At 42.8% G+C, this 19,374-nt stretch overlaps 2 protein-coding genes across 3 annotated transcripts in view; one reads left to right on the plus strand and one right to left on the minus strand.

Annotated features, from left to right (window-relative positions):
* On the minus strand, positions 1-16,668 carry LOC121506841 (pyruvate dehydrogenase [acetyl-transferring]-phosphatase 1, mitochondrial-like). 2 transcript variants are annotated; one of them, XM_041782793.1, is made up of 6 exons: positions 16,562-16,668; positions 12,695-12,896; positions 12,205-12,621; positions 10,740-10,840; positions 3,006-3,574; positions 1-1,391 (listed from the first exon to the last, which is right to left on the minus strand). In XM_041782793.1, the coding sequence occupies exons 2-6, from the start codon at positions 12,884-12,886 to the stop codon at positions 1,117-1,119; spliced, it is 1,554 nt and encodes a 517-aa protein (XP_041638727.1). In that variant the 5' UTR covers positions 12,887-12,896; positions 16,562-16,668; the 3' UTR covers positions 1-1,116. The 2 variants fall into 2 exon arrangements, with proteins under 2 accessions (XP_041638727.1, XP_041638726.1); XM_041782792.1 differs by lacking the exon at positions 16,562-16,668 and adding an exon at positions 15,063-15,189.
* The window catches only part of cnbpb (CCHC-type zinc finger, nucleic acid binding protein b), a 12,838-nt gene continuing 10,066 nt past the window's right edge, over positions 16,603-19,374 (plus strand). Inside the window, exons 1-2 of the mRNA XM_041782795.1 lie at positions 16,603-16,757; positions 18,938-19,054. Of these exons, the coding sequence (XP_041638729.1) occupies positions 18,952-19,054 (103 nt within the window). The 5' untranslated portion in view covers positions 16,603-16,757; positions 18,938-18,951. The remainder of the gene's footprint in view (positions 16,758-18,937; positions 19,055-19,374) is intronic.

Raw genomic sequence — 19,374 nt, forward strand, 5'->3', positions numbered from 1 at the left:
TTTACTCCATTCTTCTTTGATAAGCTGCTCAAGCTCTGTCAGGTTGATCAGGGATCAGGACTGAACAGACCTTTTCTAGTTCAGACACTAATCCTCTCTTGGACTGAGGTCTGGTCTTTGACTCGGCCACTCCAGAACATTCTCCTCGTCGTCTTTAAACCATTTCTGTGTATCTTTCTCTGGATGCTTCGGCTCATTGTCTGACTGGAAAATAAATCTCTAAGCCGTAGTTCTCTGTCAGACTGGAGAAGACTGTCCTCCAGGATGTTCCTGGACGCAGACACTCATCGTAATAATGATGTTGGAAAATGACATTTTGATGCCAACGATGGTTTTGTGTGTTTTTCGGGAGTTTTCGAAGAGTTGCGTGAATTTAATAAACACACGTAAGTCTGCGTCGCTGATCACCTGAGCCAATAAAGTTTGTTTAATCAATATTACCTGAGTGGGCAGCCTATCAGGAATAAATAAAGATGTCAGTTAGTTTGTTGGGTGTTTACCACATTTCCAGGTTTTATTCTGTTGGACAGTCGTGGGATGGAGGATGCAGGCAGCACATCCTGTTCTCCTAAAAAGACCTGGTGCTGTTGCTTTGAGTCTTTGGGCCTTTATTGTAGTTAAAATGATGAGATTCTCGTCTTTTAAAGATGGTAGAACATGACCAGGCTCTTTTTTAGATTTCACTTCTTTAATTAAATTAGAAGTACACTCAGCCTGAATATGATCTCAAACCTGTTCAGCTTTTTAAACATCCTTATCTTACAACACTCTCAAAACAGATTTATTATTCTTAAAAATCATAATTTCTGTAGGTTTCATGTTTTTATCAGGGGAATGATGAAGCATTCTGATAGGCCGTCACTGTGTCATATGATCATCAGCATTTCTATCACAACATAAGACAGGATGGGACATGATATTTATTCGTTATCACAGAAGAACAGTAAAATAAAATGCATGGTTTTGTCTATTAGGGCTTCCGTAGAACAGCAAAAAACCATCAGAAGAAGTTCATTTAAAGACAGGAGGAGGAGGAAATGTAACACAGTAAAACTGACAGTCTCCCATCAGTCACCACGCTGATCAATGACCCGTTAGCTCCCTCAGGTGATTGGGTCAAAGGTCGACCTCGTTCAGGTGGATGACGGTGATGGTGATGTCATCGCGGTACCTCCTGGCCAGGTCCGTCGGCAGACTCAGCATCTTAGCCAGGCGGTTTGGAGCCACCGACCCGTACCCATCATCCCCCAGGGCGTGGCGGAGAAGGTGGGTGGCAGTGTTCTGATCCTCCAGGACTGATAGAACCCGGCCCTTCCTCTCCAGCAGGAGGCGCTGCAGGCCACCCAGCGTCATGCCGGCACCAGGAATTATGGGGCCTTGCTGCTGAAGACCTGTACAAAAACAAGAAAAACTATTAGTTCACACTTCACACATCTATAAATCCAATGATTCTCATTTAAAATTTTTAAGTGTCCAAATCAAAGATGAAATAAAAAAAAAAATATCATGAAAGATCCATGGAAACCATGAATTCAGACTTTTTAAAGACATTTTTATATCCAGTCTGTTAGGTTCAGCAGCACAATGCTGCTGAGAAGCATCCCCACAGCATGATGCTGCTGAGAAGCATCCCTACAGCATGATGCTGCTGAGAAGCATCCCCACAGCATGATGCTGCTGAGAAGCATCCCCACAGCATGATGCTGCTGAGAAGCATCCCCACAGCATGATGCTGCTGAGAAGCATCCCCACAGCATGATGCTGCTGAGAAGCATCCCTACAGCATGATGCTGCTGAGAAGCATCCCCACAGCATGATGCTGCTGAGAAGCATCCCTACAGCATGATGCTGCTGAGAAGCATCCCCACAGCATGATGCTGCTGAGAAGCATCCCTACAGCATGATGCTGCTGAGAAGCATCCCTACAGCATGATGCTGCTGAGAAGCATCCCCACAGCATGATGCTGCTGAGAAGCATCCCCACAGCATGATGCTGCTGAGAAGCATCCCCACAGCATGATGCTGCTGAGAAGCATCCCCACAGCATGATGCTGCTGAGAAGCATCCCTACAGCATGATGCTGGCACCAGCGTGCTCCACAGTGGGGATGGTGTGTTTGTGGTGATGTCAGTGTTTGGCGTCTTGTCTGATGGTCTCAAAGCTCCATTCTGGTCTCATCAGACCAAAGACCTTTCTTCCTCTTGACCATGGAGTCTCCCACAGTCCTTCTGGTGAACTCTAGTCCAGATTGAATCTGAGTTTTCTTCAACAGTGTCTTTCTCTTTGCCACTCTCCCATAAAGCTCTGACTGGTGAAGAACCCGGCCAACAGTTGTTGTCTGCAGAGTCTCTCCATCTCAGCTGCTGAAGCTTGGAGCTCCTTCAGAGTAGTCATAGGTGTCTTGGTGTCCTCTCTCACTAGTCTCCTTCTTGCACGCCCACTCAGTGTGTGAGGACGGTCTGATCTAGGCAGATTTACACATGTGACACTCCTTCATTTCTTCAGGATGGATTTAACTGAACTCTGGGGGATGTTCAGAGGCTTGGAGATGTTTCTGTCTCCATCCTCTGACTTAGACTTTTCAATAACCTTTTCTCTGAGTGTTCTTTTGTCTTCATGGTGTAATGGTAGCCAGGAATACTGATGAACCAGTGACTGGGCCTTCCAGACTCAGGTGTCTTTATCCTACAATCACTGAGAGACATTCACTGACCTCAGCTGATGCTCATTTCACTGATTCTGAGACTGCTAGAACCAGCTGTCTGAGGGTGAATATTTATGCAGTCTCTGATTTTACATCACAGATTTTTTATGTGGCATAACTTTGTAGAAATCTGTTTCACTTTGACATTAAAAAGATGTTTTTGTTGGTCAATAAAGCCAGATGATGTTGACCATGATTGGTTTATAAAATCAATAAATGGGTCAAACATCTAAGGGGGTGAGTGTTTTTATCATCAGACTCCTGAAGTCCCCGTCTTTAACCAGAACCTGTCTCCTCTCACCTGTCAGCTGTTCCCCCACCAGCTGCACCACGGTCTGTCGGTGCATTAGCTCCCACAGGCCGTCCGTCGCCAGCACCAGGAACTTATTGCACGGCCTGATTTGGTGTCTGGTGACCTCTGGTTGGGCACTCAGGTAGGGCGGGGTCAGGTAGTGGAGGGGTTGAGTCCTGACGGCCTCCGCGGCCACAGACATGACGTCCGGTCTGGTTTCATAAACTCGATTCAACATCTCAGCACTCCACTTGAGGCGGACGTCCCCGAACGCCCTGAACGGCAGCAGCAGACCCAGCAGGCGGTCATGGCGGACCACCGTCCTCCACTCTGATGGAGGGTGTTCTTCCAGAACCCTTTGCAGCTCATCGGGGTTCTGTGCATTGTGATCGTTGGTGAGGCTGACCGCCGACCAGCTCCCGTCAGACTCCTGGACGCCAAGGACGGCCCGGCTGTCGCCCAGGTTGGCAACGTGTAGGACGCCATTGGAGATGTGAGCAACGCATGCCGTGCAGCCAGACAGCGCCACCCGGAGGGGGGAGGACAGAGACAGACCCTCCCCAGGAAGAGACAGACGCCTGTGGATAAAATGAAAATATGAATTTTGTGACTAGACTTTGAACCCAGCAGCAGCAATGTTAGCAGTCTTTGTGACCCTCAGACCAAAACAAATGCACTCTTTAAACTACACATACTAAGTCTAGCTTTAAACTACACCCTTAGTCTAGCTTTAAACTACACCCTTAGTCTACCTTTAAACTACACCCTTAGTCTACCTTTAAACTACACCCTTAGTCTACCTTTAAACTACACCCTTAGTCTACCTTTAAACTACACATACTAAGTCTAGCTTTAAACTACATCCTTAGTCTACCTTTAAACTACACCCTTAGTCTACCTTTAAACTACACCCTTAGTCTACCTTTAAACTACACCCTTAGTCTACCTTTAAACTACACCCTTAGTCTACCTTTAAACTACACCCTTAGTGTACCTTTAAACTACACATACTAAGTCTAGCTTTAAACTACACCCTTAGTCTACCTTTAAACTACACCCTTAGTCTACCTTTAAACTACACATACTAAGTCTAGCTTTAAACTACACCCTTAGTCTACCTTTAAACTACATCCTTAGTCTACCTTTAAACTACACCCTTAGTCTACCTTTAAACTACACCCTTAGTCTACCTTTAAACTACACCCTTAGTCTACCTTTAAACTACATCCTTAGTCTACCTTTAAACTACACCCTTAGTCTACCTTTAAACTACACCCTTAGTCTACCTTTAAACTACACCCTTAGTCTACCTTTAAACTACATCCTTAGTCTACCTTTAAACTACACCCTTAGTCTACCTTTAAACTACACATACTAAGTCTAGCTTTAAACTACACCCTTAGTCTACCTTTAAACTACACATACTAAGTCTACCTTTAAACTACACCCTTAGTCTACCTTTAAACTACACATACTAAGTCTACCTTTAAACTACACCCTTAGTCTACCTTTAAACTACATCCTTAGTCTACCTTTAAACTACACCCTTAGTCTACCTTTAAACTACACCCTTAGTCTACCTTTAAACTACACCCTTAGTGTACCTTTAAACTACACATACTAAGTCTAGCTTTAAACTACACCCTTAGTCTACCTTTAAACTACACCCTTAGTCTACCTTTAAACTACACATACTAAGTCTAGCTTTAAACTACACCCTTAGTCTACCTTTAAACTACATCCTTAGTCTACCTTTAAACTACACCCTTAGTCTACCTTTAAACTACATCCTTAGTCTACCTTTAAACTACACCCTTAGTCTACCTTTAAACTACACCCTTAGTCTACCTTTAAACTACACCCTTAGTCTACCTTTAAACTACATCCTTAGTCTACCTTTAAACTACACCCTTAGTCTACCTTTAAACTACACCCTTAGTCTACCTTTAAACTACACCCTTAGTCTAGCTTTAAACTACACATACTAAGTCTAGCTTTAAACTACACCCTTAGTCTACCTTTAAACTACACATACTAAGTCTACCTTTAAACTACACCCTTAGTCTACCTTTAAACTACACCCTTAGTCTACCTTTAAACTACACATACTAAGTCTAGCTTTAAACTACACCCTTAGTCTACCTTTAAACTACACATACTAAGTCTAGCTTTAAACTACACCCTTAGTCTACCTTTAAACTACACATACTAAGTCTACCTTTAAACTACACCCTTAGTCTACCTTTAAACTACACCCTTAGTCTAGCTTTAAACTACACCCTTAGTCTACCTTTAAACTACACCCTTAGTCTACCTTTAAACTCCATCCTAAGTCTACCTTTAAACTACACCCCTAGTCTACCTTTAAACTACACCCTTAGTCTACCTTTAAACTACACCCTTAGTCTACCTTTAAACTACACCCTTAGTCTACCTTTAAACTACACCCTTAGTCTACCTTTAAACTACATCCTAAGTCTACCTTTAAACTACACATACTAAGTCTACCTTTAAACTACACCCTTAGTCTACCTTTAAACTACACCCTTAGTCTACCTTAAAACTACACCCTTAGTCTACCTTTAAACTACATCCTTAGTCTACCTTTAAACTACACATACTAAGTCTACCTTTAAACTACACCCTTGGTCTACCTTTAAACTACACCCTTAGTCTACCTTTAAACTACACCCTTAGTCTACCTTTAAACTACACCCTTAGTCTACCTTTAAACTACACATCCTAAGTCTACCTTTAAACTACACCCTTGGTCTACCTTTAAACTACACCCTTAGTCTACCTTTAAACTACACCCTTAGTCTACCTTTAAACTACACCCTTAGTCTACCTTTAAACTACACCCTTAGTCTACCTTTAAACTCCATCCTAAGTCTACCTTTAAACTACACCCCTAGTCTACCTTTAAACTACACCCTTGGTCTACCTTTAAACTACACCCTTAGTCTACCTTTAAACTACACCCTTAGTCTACCTTTAAACTACACCCTTAGTCTACCTTTAAACTACATCCTAAGTCTACCTTTAAACTACACATACTAAGTCTACCTTTAAACTACACCCTTAGTCTACCTTTAAACTACACCCTTAGTCTACCTTAAAACTACACCCTTAGTCTACCTTTAAACTACATCCTTAGTCTACCTTTAAACTACACATACTAAGTCTACCTTTAAACTACACCCTTGGTCTACCTTTAAACTACACCCTTAGTCTACCTTTAAACTACACCCTTGGTCTACCTTTAAACTACACCCTTAGTCTACCTTTAAACTACACCCTAAGTCTACCTTTAAACTACACCCTTGGTCTACCTTTAAACTACACCCTTAGTCTACCTTAAAACTACACATACTAAGTCTACCTTTAAACTACACCCTTGGTCTACCTTTAAACTACACCCTTAGTCTACCTTTAAATTACACCCTTAGTCTACCTTTAAACTACACATCCTAAGTCTACCTTTAAACTACACCCTTAGTCTACCTTTAAACTACACCCTTAGTCTACCTTTAAACTACACCCTTAGTCTACCTTTAAACTACACCCTTAGTCTACCTTTAAACTACACATACTAAGTCTACCTTTAAACTACACCCTTGGTCTACCTTTAAACTACACCCTTAGTCTACCTTTAAACTACACCCTTAGTCTACCTTTAAACTACACATACTAAGTCTACCTTTAAACTACACCCTTAGTCTACCTTTAAACTACACCCTTAGTCTACCTTTAAACTACACCCTTAGTCTACCTTTAAACTACATCCTTAGTCTACCTTTAAACTACACATACTAAGTCTACCTTTAAACTACACCCTTGGTCTACCTTTAAACTACACCCTTAGTCTACCTTTAAACTACACCCTTGGTCTACCTTTAAACTACACCCTTAGTCTACCTTTAAACTACACATCCTAAGTCTACCTTTAAACTACACCCTTGGTCTACCTTTAAACTACACCCTTAGTCTACCTTTAAACTACACCCTTAGTCTACCTTTAAACTACACCCTTAGTCTACCTTTAAACTACACCCTTAGTCTACCTTTAAACTACACCCTTGGTCTACCTTTAAACTACACCCTTAGTCTACCTTTAAACTACACCCTTGGTCTACCTTTAAACTACACCCTTAGTCTACCTTTAAACTACACCCTTGGTCTACCTTTAAACTACACCCTTAGTCTACCTTTAAACTACACCCTTAGTCTACCTTTAAACTACACCCTTAGTCTACCTTTAAACTATACCCTTGGTCTACCTTTAAACTACACCCTTAGTCTACCTTTAAATTACACCCTTAGTCTACCTTTAAACTACACCCTTAGTCTACCTTTAAACTACACCCTTAGTCAACCTTTAAACTACACCCTTAGTCTACCTTTAAACTACACCCTTAGTCTACCTTTAAACTACACCCTTAGTCTACCTTTAAACTACACCCTTAGTCTACCTTTAAACTACACATACTAAGTCTACTTTTAAACTACACCCTTGGTCTACCTTTAAACTACACCCTTAGTCTACCTTTAAACTACACCCTTAGTCTACCTTTAAACTACACATACTAAGTCTACCTTTAAACTACATCCTTGGTCTACCTTTAAACTACACCCTTAGTCTACCTTTAAACTACACCCTTAGTCTACCTTTAAACTACACCCTTGGTCTACCTTTAAACTACACCCTTAGTCTACCTTTAAACTACACCCTTAGTCTACCTTTAAACTACACCCTTAGTCTACCTTTAAACTATACCCTTAGTCTACCTTTAAACTACACCCTTAGTCTACCTTTAAACTACACATACTAAGTCTACCTTTAAACTACACCCTTGGTCTACCTTAAAACTACACCCTTAGTCTACCTTTAAACTACACCCTTGGTCTACCTTTAAACTACACCCTTAGTCTACCTTTAAACTACACCCTTGGTCTACCTTTAAACTACACCCTAAGTCTACCTTTAAACTACACCCTTAGTCTACCTTTAAACTACACCCTTAGTCTACCTTTAAACTACACCCTTAGTCTACCTTTAAACTACACCCTTAGTCTACCTTTAAACTACACCCTTAGTCTACCTTTAAACTACACATACTAAGTCTACCTTTAAACTACACCCTTAGTCTACCTTTAAACTACACCCTTAGTCTACCTTTAAACTACACCCTAAGTCTACCTTTAAACTACACCCTTGGTCTACCTTTAAACTACACCCTTAGTCTACCTTAAAACTACACATACTAAGTCTACCTTTAAACTACACCCTTGGTCTACCTTTAAACTACACCCTTAGTCTACCTTTAAATTACACCCTTAGTCTACCTTTAAACTACACATCCTAAGTCTACCTTTAAACTACACCCTTAGTCTACCTTTAAACTACACCCTTAGTCTACCTTTAAACTACACCCTTAGTCTACCTTTAAACTACACCCTTAGTCTACCTTTAAACTACACATACTAAGTCTACCTTTAAACTACACCCTTGGTCTACCTTTAAACTACACCCTTAGTCTACCTTTAAACTACACCCTTAGTCTACCTTTAAACTACACATACTAAGTCTACCTTTAAACTACACCCTTAGTCTACCTTTAAACTACACCCTTAGTCTACCTTTAAACTACACCCTTAGTCTACCTTAAAACTACACCCTTAGTCTACCTTTAAACTACATCCTTAGTCTACCTTTAAACTACACATACTAAGTCTACCTTTAAACTACACCCTTGGTCTACCTTTAAACTACACCCTTAGTCTACCTTTAAACTACACCCTTGGTCTACCTTTAAACTACACCCTTAGTCTACCTTTAAACTACACATCCTAAGTCTACCTTTAAACTACACCCTTGGTCTACCTTTAAACTACACCCTTAGTCTACCTTTAAACTACACCCTTAGTCTACCTTTAAACTACACCCTTAGTCTACCTTTAAACTACACCCTTAGTCTACCTTTAAACTACACCCTTGGTCTACCTTTAAACTACACCCTTAGTCTACCTTTAAACTACACCCTTGGTCTACCTTTAAACTACACCCTTAGTCTACCTTTAAACTACACCCTTGGTCTACCTTTAAACTACACCCTTAGTCTACCTTTAAACTACACCCTTAGTCTACCTTTAAACTACACCCTTAGTCTACCTTTAAACTACACCCTTGGTCTACCTTTAAACTACACCCTTAGTCTACCTTTAAACTACACCCTTAGTCTACCTTTAAACTACACCCTTAGTCTACCTTTAAACTACACATACTAAGTCTACTTTTAAACTACACCCTTGGTCTACCTTTAAACTACACCCTTAGTCTACCTTTAAACTACACCCTTAGTCTACCTTTAAACTACACACAGACTCTCAAATTTTAATACACACACTTTGTCTACCTTTAAACTACACCCTTAGTCTACCTTTAAACTATACCCTTAGTCTACCTTTAAACTACACCCTTAGTCTACCTTTAAACTACACATACTAAGTCTACCTTTAAACTACACCCTTGGTCTACCTTTAAACTACACCCTTAGTCTACCTTTAAACTACACCCTTGGTCTACCTTTAAACTACACCCTTAGTCTACCTTTAAACTACACCCTTGGTCTACCTTTAAACTACACCCTTAGTCTACCTTTAAACTACACCCTTAGTCTACCTTTAAACTACACCCTTAGTCTACCTTTAAACTACACCCTTAGTCTACCTTTAAACTACACCCTTAGTCTACCTTTAAACTACACCCTTAGTCTACCTTTAAACTACACATACTAAGTCTACCTTTAAACTACACCCTTAGTCTACCTTTAAACTACACCCTTAGTCTACCTTTAAACTACACCCTTAGTCTACCTTTAAACTACACCCTTAGTCTACCTTTAAACTACACATACTAAGTCTACCTTTAAACTACACCCTTAGTCTACCTTTAAACTACACCCTTAGTCTACCTTTAAACTACACCCTTAGTCTACCTTTAAACTACACCCTTAGTCTACCTTTAAACTACACCCTTAGTCTACCTTTAAACTACACCCTTAGTCTACCTTTAAACTACACCCTTGGTCTACCTTTAAACTACACCCTTAGTCTACCTTTAAACTACACATACTAAGTCTACCTTTAAACTACACCCTTGGTCTACCTTTAAACTACACCCTTAGTCTACCTTTAAACTACACCCTTAGTCTACCTTTAAACTACACATACTAAGTCTACCTTTAAACTACACCCTTAGTCTACCTTTAAACTACACCCTTAGTCTACCTTTAAACTACACCCTTAGTCTACCTTTAAACTACACCCTTAGTCTACCTTTAAACTACACCCTTAGTCTACCTTTAAACTACACCCTTAGTCTACCTTTAAACTACACCCTTAGTCTTGAATCTAGGACGTAGATCTTCATGGAATGTCGACCTACTTCCATGGATCTATGAGGTTTCTTCGGTAAACTTCCCCTTAGGTCTTTCAGGAATCGGAGTCTACGTCAGCCATCACTCTACTACGTAGTTCTGAATCTACACCATGTTTGTTTCTGGCTAATTAAAGAAAACTGGACTGGGGATTGGAACCTGACCATGGTGTTTAAATAACCAGATCCAAACTGAACATTCCTACCTCAGTGACTCGGCTGATTTTTCTCCTGTAGCCTTAAATCAAACTAACTCGGATTTCTCTGCTAGGAGCGTTACTGTGAGGGAGGGGAACAGTGAGCACCTGGGCGAGGACGTGGACAGGTGGACCTGGGCCTCCACAGAGATGTCGTAGTCAAGGCGACGAAAAGCGTTGATCAGTGCTGATGTCACTCTCCCACCATCCTGCAGCCAATCAGAGGAGAGGAGGGAGAACATTTTTCTGAAAAATTTCAGTTGTTCACAGATTGTTGGGAATTTCTAAAAAGACAGGAAAATTAAGACATCAACAACAATCAGCACAGAGAAACCACCTAGAGGTGGACACACTGACCATGACCACAGAGTGACCATGGCAGAATGTGCTTTTTATGTTCCAGTTTACAACACTCGTTTGCATGCCTACAATGTAGGTTACACACAGATTTTAAAATATGTCATAAAAACCTGTTACAAACACGTATCTCCACTCTTAACCCCTCCTGGACCAAACACGTATCTCCACTCTTAACTCCTCCTGGACCAAACACGTATCTCCACTCTTAACCCCTCCTGGACCAAACACGTATCTCCACTCTTAACTCCTCCTGGACCAAACACGTATCTCCACTCTTAACCCCTCCTGGACCAAACACGTATCTCCACTCTTAACCCCTCCTGGACCAAACACGTATCTCCACTCTTAACCCCTGCTGGACAAACACGTATCTCCACACTGAAGCCTCTCTTCTTAAGCTGACGTGCTTCTCCAGCTGTTTGACAGTAGTACCACTTACTTTTCCAGCCTTTTTAAAGGGGTTCATATTTTTCCTGGGATGATTAAAGGGCTCAGTCTAACCTCTGACATGTTTCTGTTCTAACGAGCTTAAATGTGGGTTTATGAGATTTGACAATCATTGACTTGTTTTTGTTGACATTTCAACAGCGTCCCAGTTTTTTTGGAATTGGGGTTGTAAATCATAAGGAGTCCTCCAGTCATTTTTGCTAAAGTTCTTTGTTTTATCATTTAGACACCTTTCAGGAGTTTGCCTGCAGCTGTTAGGATTTAAAACAAGACATTTTCTCATTTTGGGGTTTCCAAAATTTTATTTTAGTTGCTGATGTGTTGAAACAGGTTTTTGAATTTTCCTTAAATCCTGTTTAGATTCATTATAGCGTAAGGCCTTGTGTCTCAACTGGTGGTTCAGGACCCAAAAGTGGGTCATGCAGCCATTTTCAGAGGGCTGTGGATCTGTGCTCAGGTGAAATAAGTCTATGATGTGCTTTTATTTTGAAGGTCTCCGTCTCTTTGATTCATTACATCCTGTGTTCTCTCTCAGCTCCAGTTCCATGAAAGTATGTGGTACTACTGTAGAAATGTGTGTCATGGTTCTTGGTTCTACGGCGGCGGGTTTTATGGTCTAAGTCGCTCACGTTTGTACGTTTCTGTGTTCAGCTCGTGATTGGACGGTGAGACCTCTCAGTGGGTCTCCATTGGTCCTTTATAAACCCGTATTTATGTACGTGATTTCTTTGATTGGCTCCTCCCACATATCTGAACACCTGGTTACCTCATCCTCCTCCTCCTCCTCCTCATCTTCGTCCTCCAGCCTCTCCTGCCAGTAGTTCCTGAGGCTGTGGGAGGAGCTCGCCCCTCCGTCAGGGTGGTCTTGTGGGTATTTGTGCCACTCCAGCAGCGGCGGTACGGCTCGTTCTTCCTCCACGGCACGTTCAAGCTCTGCCAGCATCCTCAGCGGCAGTGTTGCCACGGCGATGTAGTAGAAGAGCCTCTGACTGACCACATGAGCGCACGCCGGCCCGGCATGACCATCGAACACGCCGAACAGAACGCCGCCACGGCCCGGCAGGCAGGTGGCGCTGCTCCGACGGTCCTCACCAGGCTGGTTGGATAGCAACATGTTACTATGGAAACCCAGGACTCCATGGGAGGCGGGGCCTCTGGGGAGGGTGTGGCTGTACTCGTTGGCCTGTAACAGAGGAGGGTGAGGAATCAGGAGTTTGACGTTTTGATCTACGGACGTCTTTGATCGACGATCTCACCTTTAAGACACGACTGATCTGAGCCAAACTCATCGGCCCAGACTCCTGCCCCGTCCTGTACTTCCTGCTCCCACTGGCTGATGGGAGATGGAGTCTGGGTATCTCAGGGGGAGGAACAGACGAGGAGAGGGAGCAGACCATCTGCAGTTCAAACCAACAGCGACCACAGAGAGCTCCTGTTCGTCCCAGCATGGCCGCTCACCTGGAGGACGACGGGGCGCCGAAGACAAAAGAGATTTACTGGTGAGTTCACTGAGGCTACAGAAACACAAACACATGATATACCTCACATCTACTACACAACTCCAAAAGAGATGGGGCACTGTGTAGAAGCAAAAGAAAACAGAAGTTAATGTTTGTCAGGTCTCATTAACCCGTTAGACCCCGTGTGTCTCTGAAAGCTCTCTCTACTCAGCATTGATACTTCCAGATGTTAGAGCTGCCCACGCCATGGGCACTAATGCAACCCCTAATGCATCAGAGGACCAGGCTTTAGACCTGAGCCAGGAGAACCAGCTGGATGCTCCCTCTCCTCTTTAGTCCACAGGACACGGCATCCAAGGTTTCCTCTGACCACAGAACAGTTTTCCATGTTTCCTCTGACCACAGAACAGTTTTCCATGTTTCCTCAGTCCATGTGAAATGAGCTTTGGTCCAGAGAAGACGGACCTCGGTGTTTCTGGATCCTGGTCACATCTGGCTTCTTCTCTCCATGATCAGCTTTAACTGTCATTGGTGGATGGCACGGCCAACTGTGTTGACAGACGAGGATTTCTGGAATGTTCCTGAGCCCATGCAGTGATTTCACTACAGAATCATGTCTGTTTTTAATGCAGTGGCCCCTGAGGGCCCCTTCAGCCTGGTCCCTTGCTCTCAGAGATTTCTCCAGATTCTCTGAATCTGTTGATGATATGATGGACTGGAGATCGGGAAGATTCAACGTCTGAGGAGCATTTTTTTGAAATTGTTCCACAGTTTTAGCCTCAGTTTTTCACAGATTGGTGAACCTCTGCCCATCTTTACTTCTGAGAGACTCTGCCTCTCTAAACTGCTCCTTTCATACCCAGTCATGTGACTGACCTGATGATAAGTAACCTAGTAGGTGTCAAAATGCTCCTCCAGCTGTTTTTCATTAGTCAGACCCGTCCCTTCTTTTCTGAGACGTGTTGCTGATTCAGAATGAGCTCATCTTTGTCATGAAACGTTAAATTGTCTCATTTTAACGTCTGATCTGTTCAGGGCTGACAGCCTCAAGTCGATTGGTCGATTATGGGTCGATGACCTCATGTCCAACCTAACCCAACTGGTCGAACGCGTGCTACTTTAATTGGAAGAATCCATTTTTTGCAGGGGTGAGAAGGGAGAGGTCACGTGTTTTTTATTTTTTTCAGTTATCTAGTGTTACAAAATGTAATTTACAAAACAAAACTATGAATATAACTGTTCAAATATAACTGACTCATGCCTTTAAGGGTAATAAATTACAGGTTAAATACCCAGAAAGTCAAACCAACGTCACTAGGACCCTCCCACCTTAGAGGAGAGCGAAGCCTGTGAAGCGCGTTTATACTCCGTTTCCTGTTAATTGACAACAACTACAGTCAGCGGTGTGTTAAAAAGGATTATTATTTAATTACAGCATAAGGTGGTTATACTGCAAAAACCGTACAATTTTATGTTCATTTTGGGTTAATTTTGAATTTTAATCACCACCTAAATGCTCTGACTACACTGTCAGTAGAAATAACATGAAGGTTTTAGCCAGCCAGGCTTTTCTTTGGCTGGCTGCAGTCCTAGATCTGTCTGTTCTAGTGTGGATCAAATATGGTTCATGAGATTAGCCCATCACTGACTTCTGCTCTTATTTACATTCATGCAGCGACCCAACATTTTTGGAATTGTGCACATATTCTTCTATTCATAGTTACACATGGATTATTATTTTATTGCTAACACCCCCCAGCCCCTGACAGTGACTCTGTGATAAACCAGAGTGATAGTGGACTGACTGCTGTCACTGAGCCTATGAAATCACCAGCTGACGGTGGCGTTTGTTTCCTGAACCAGGCTGCAGACGGGTCTGTACCTGCTGAATAAGTGAGAGCTAATGAGGGTTGATTCACTTCTGGACGCAGCCTCTAGTGGACACCCTGAGAACTGCAGTTTTTAGCTCGTGTCTCCAGCAGAGGTTTCTGCTCTCTCTGTTCACCTGCTGGTCTTTAGACATCCCAGTCCACCTGCTGCGGTCTGACACTGGGCCGTACCCTAGTCTGGAACTTTCCGCTCTCCAGCAGAGACCAGCTGATCTAAACTCTTCCTCCCCGACTCGGACTAAAACCTCAACATGTTAATGAAGTTCAGAGCTCACCGTGTGTTTGCAGCGGCGTTTATCCTCCTGGTTAACCCCTTGTTTAAATCCTCCGACAGGTACTGACAGAGTGGCCTTGTTTCCTGAGACGGCTCGGTTCTCTTCACCGAGGTCATGACCTCTTCGCTGTTGAAGGTTGTTTGCACGTTCTCTCCGTCTGTGACCTTTGACAGCTTCATAACTCAGTCAGTAATCGGTAATCCATAAACCTGGAGCAGCTTTAGCTCCGCCCCCCTCTCCAGGACTGTGCTCAGTGTCTGTGGAAAAATCTCAGCTTCAACATTTCCTTCTTCTTCCTCAGGAGAGCGAAGAGAGCCAAGAGGGTGGATCAATAAAAACATGACACTAGAGGGAAGTGAACTCAATGTAATACAGAAGCTGTCAGACTCTGTGAGGAGGAAAGATGCTTCTAGACAGTCAGATGTTTTTGTTTTTACCGTGATGATTACGGATTATAGCTGAAAAAACTCAAACATCCAGGGTCTAAAACATTAAATGAGTTAAGGATTTAAAGACAGAAACGTCCTCCGGTCCGTCCATGCTCTCAGAAGTTCATCAGCCATCCTTCAGGATGAACCTCAGCATCAGTGCGGCGTGGCGTGGAGGCGTCCCCGTCTGTGCCTCTGTTAGCGCTAATTAACTCATTTTAACCCCTTTTTGCCTTTTCACCCATTTTTTGCCACTCTAACTCCTTTTGCATCTTCCTGTAAATGATTTCCCTTGTGTGCCACTCTTGATCCCCCTTTCACCAACCTACCAGGATATTTTTGCTGCATTTTTTCCACTTTTAACCCATCGTTGGTACTTTTTGTCCCTTTTTGCTTCCTTAAACCATTTTTTTTGCCACTCTTTTATCTATTTCTGCCACTTTTCTTCTATTTTGCCTATTTTAACCCATTTTCATTACTTTTTTGAACTATTTTTTTGTCATTTTTAACATATTTATGATCCTTTTTTTGCCACATTTTAATCTCTTTTTGACACATCATCTGGTCATTTTTGCAGCACTTCTGCCAACCTTAACCCTGTTTTCAAATATCTGCTCATCATGACAGTAAATTTCTGTAAAACAGATGAACTGTGAAGTCATCCTCAAACTATTTTAACATTCACTGTTAGTTGGGTGGATTTATCAGCTGCAGACATTTAAAGCCAAAGCATCTGTAAACCACAGCATCTTCTTTCCCTCCTTTTCTGACTTTAATGACCTTTCAGGAAGCTTTGGCCGCCAGTTGATGACCAGTGCCTGACGGTGACTGGGAGGGGCAGAACCATTAAAACAAACCAGGAAGGTGACTGGAAAAATGTTCCCAGTAGCTGCGTTTCCATTAGAAATGGTCAAAATCTAAAAGAACAACAACAAACTTCACCTGGTTTACCAGCAGTTAGTTAATCGCGGTTAATCGTGGTTAACTAGGTATTAGAACTCATGAGTTACCCCCACCTGTGTCAAAGACCAACAGCAGACTTTATTGAACACATGGTTACTGTTGTATTACCTCACGGCTCTGTTGTCGTATTTGTTGCTTGGATCTTTGACATTTACCACGGTCCCTGAATGCATCAGAAGTTGCGTGTTTCGCTGGTGTGTATTTGTATCTATTTGTGTCTGTTTGGTTGTGTATATGTGGACCGTGTGCAGACCGCGTGTGGCGCAGAGGAGGACTGACAACAAACACAGTTTCGGGGTCTGAGGTGAGTTTGGGCTCCGGCCGATCTTTCTGCTCTTTTCTCCCCGCGGCCGGCTCACCTCGCCGGGCTGAGGCGTCGCTCCGCCCCGGGGTGATTCATGTGGAAGCGGACAGTCTCCTGCTGGTAAATCCGCTCTCAGCATATGCTAACCTGCTAGCATCCTAGCTGACAGTATGACCGCGATGGGCCTCGGTACAGGCCGCCTTTCGGTGCTCTAACAGTGGGGAGAAATCTCAGAGCTATACCGGAGGAGGAGCTGGGCTCCCGGGGGTGGAGGAGGGGATCACCCCGGGGAGGAGAGCCGGGCTGCGGCCGCTCAGAGCCGTCTATTAGCGGCGTCAGGCCGAGAGGAGCCGAGGGGGCGGTGCTGCCTCTGAGGGCTGCTGGAGCTCAATAACAAACAGTGGCTAGCCAGAGATGGAGGAGGCAGAATAACCGGAATAAACTCAATGAATCCTTCAGAAACCACAGCCCTAACCCTGCTTTTTCCAGTAGATATTAAAGTGAAAATACTGAAACTCTCCGCTTCTGCATAAGTTTCTCTCTACTCAGTGAAAACAGAAACGGCAGAGCTGAAGCTGGAAAAAACAAGTTTCACGTGAACGCACCATCCAGTCAACAGCTACAGGACAGAATTAGGCTGCAGCTGGAAATAAAGTTTACAGCAAACATTAGGAACGGTTTAGCTACCTCAGAAATGTTGGTTTTCATTTAAGATTAATCATGGAAATATTAATTATCATTAAAAAACTCTGCCTGTTGGTTATGTGTGTTTTCTGGGGATATAGATACCAGAAAGTGAAAGTCCAGTTCTCAGCTAAGAGGAGGGGCCGGTCTGCTTCTCAGTCTGTCTGCAAGTCTTTGTGGATATTTTTGCAGACTTTTGAGAAAATCCCTCAAAGTGTTCCTTCAATATTACGTTCAGGAACAAGAGCTGACCGTAAGGTCCTGTGACCTTGACCTTTGGCCTATGACCCCCAAAATATGACCTCATCACCTTTGAATTAGAGAGGACATTTGTGTAAAGTTTGAAGAAAACTGGTCGTACAGACATCCTACAAACAGGACGGCCCAGTCTCAGGTCTCTACGGAGCCCCAGACATGACATGGTCAAAAAAAAATTCAGTGGTGGCCACAATATAGCTGTAACCTGCACACGTAATGCTAATTCATAATATTAATATCATTCCTGGACAGCTGGGTAAGCAAATCTAGTGCACCTTCCTATCCATCCAAGTCGTACCTAGTACGGTAAAGTAACCTGGCTCTGTATTCTGTTTGAATCCCTCTGCCAGGCTTTAGAATGTCTCTGGAGCTCATTCCAGCCTAAAATCAAATTCAAACACACTATCCCTGTCCATCGTGTAGCTTTAGCCCCTCTACTGCCTCGACCTTTGACCTTGGAGAAGGTGCTCTCCATTTGCTTACCCATCTGTCCAGGAATGATATTAATATTAGTCATTAGTATTTCATGGCCACAAATTAGTAGGAAGAGAAACCAACGTACACTTTCTCTAGTTCAAATGTAGATGTGTCACAGGTGTCCAAGTGTCACAGGTGTCACAGGTGTCCAAGTGTCACAGGTGTCACAGGCGTCACAGTTGTAACAGGTGTAACAGGCGTCACAGGCGTCACAGAGGTCACAGGTGTAACAGGCGTCACAGGTGTCACAGTCGTCACAGGTGTAACAGGTGTCACAGGTGTCACAGGCGTCCCAGGTGTACAAGGTGTCACAGGCGTCACAGGGGTCACAGGTGTAACAGGCGTCACAGGCGTCACAGGCGTAACAGGCGTCACAGGTGTAACAGGCGTCACAGGCGTCACAGGTGTAACAGGCGTCACAGGGGTCACAGATGTCACAGGCGTCACAGGTGTCACAGGCGTCACAGGCGTCACAGGGGTCACAGGTGTAACAGGTGTCATAGGTGTCACAGGCGTCACAGGTGTCCAGGTGTCGCAGGTGTCACAGGCATAACAGGTGTTGTTGTGGGTTTCATAGATGATAATTAGTGTCTGTGGAAAGCAGGATCATTTCTCAGCTTCAGTTTAATTCAGAAAGTTTTATTAGCACAGAAAACATCATTTTTCTTTGCCAAAGCAGATTACACATTTAGAATAATTATAAATATAGAAAAAAGTATTGTACTCTCTCTCTGTCTCTTTCTCTCTCTCTCTCTCTCCAGCCGTTGTCGTGGTGATGAGCAGCAGCGAGTGTTTTGGATGTGGCCGTAGCGGTCACTGGGTGAAGAACTGTCCGAGTGGAAGTCGAGGGCGTGGAAAAGGACGCGGCAGAGGGAAAGGTGACTCTCATAATCCTTTATTATGTTATTAATATTAATAATATAATGATTATAGTAATAATAATGACATTATCAATACCACTACTAATACCACTACTACTAATAATAATAATAATATAATATAATGATAATAAAAATGATGATGATATTATTAATAATAATAATATATAATGATAATAATTATTGTTGTTATTATATAATAATATTAATAATACTAATAATGATATATAAGAATAATAATACTATTATAATTCTTATTCTTGGCTCCATGATGCTGCTTGGTACATGTGGATGTGATGAAGCTCATTTATCAGTTAACT

This window comes from Cheilinus undulatus, linkage group 3, assembly GCF_018320785.1.
Source record: "Cheilinus undulatus linkage group 3, ASM1832078v1, whole genome shotgun sequence".
Classification (NCBI taxonomy): domain Eukaryota; kingdom Metazoa; phylum Chordata; class Actinopteri; order Labriformes; family Labridae; genus Cheilinus; species Cheilinus undulatus.

What these genes read in the sequence shown, in the direction of transcription:
- LOC121506841 (XM_041782793.1), bottom strand. Translation starts at nt 12,886, where the DNA reads ATGCTGGGACGAACAGGAGCTCTCTGTGGTCGCTGTTGGTTTGAACTG. An exon ending in AGATCAGTCGTGTCTTAAAG is followed by an intron (nt 12,622 to 12,694) that starts GTGAGATCGTCG and finishes CCTCTGTTACAG; the next exon opens with GCCAACGAGTACAGCCACAC. An exon ending in CTGTCCACGTCCTCGCCCAG is followed by an intron (nt 3,575 to 10,739) that starts GTGCTCACTGTT and finishes TTTTATCCACAG; the next exon opens with GCGTCTGTCTCTTCCTGGGG.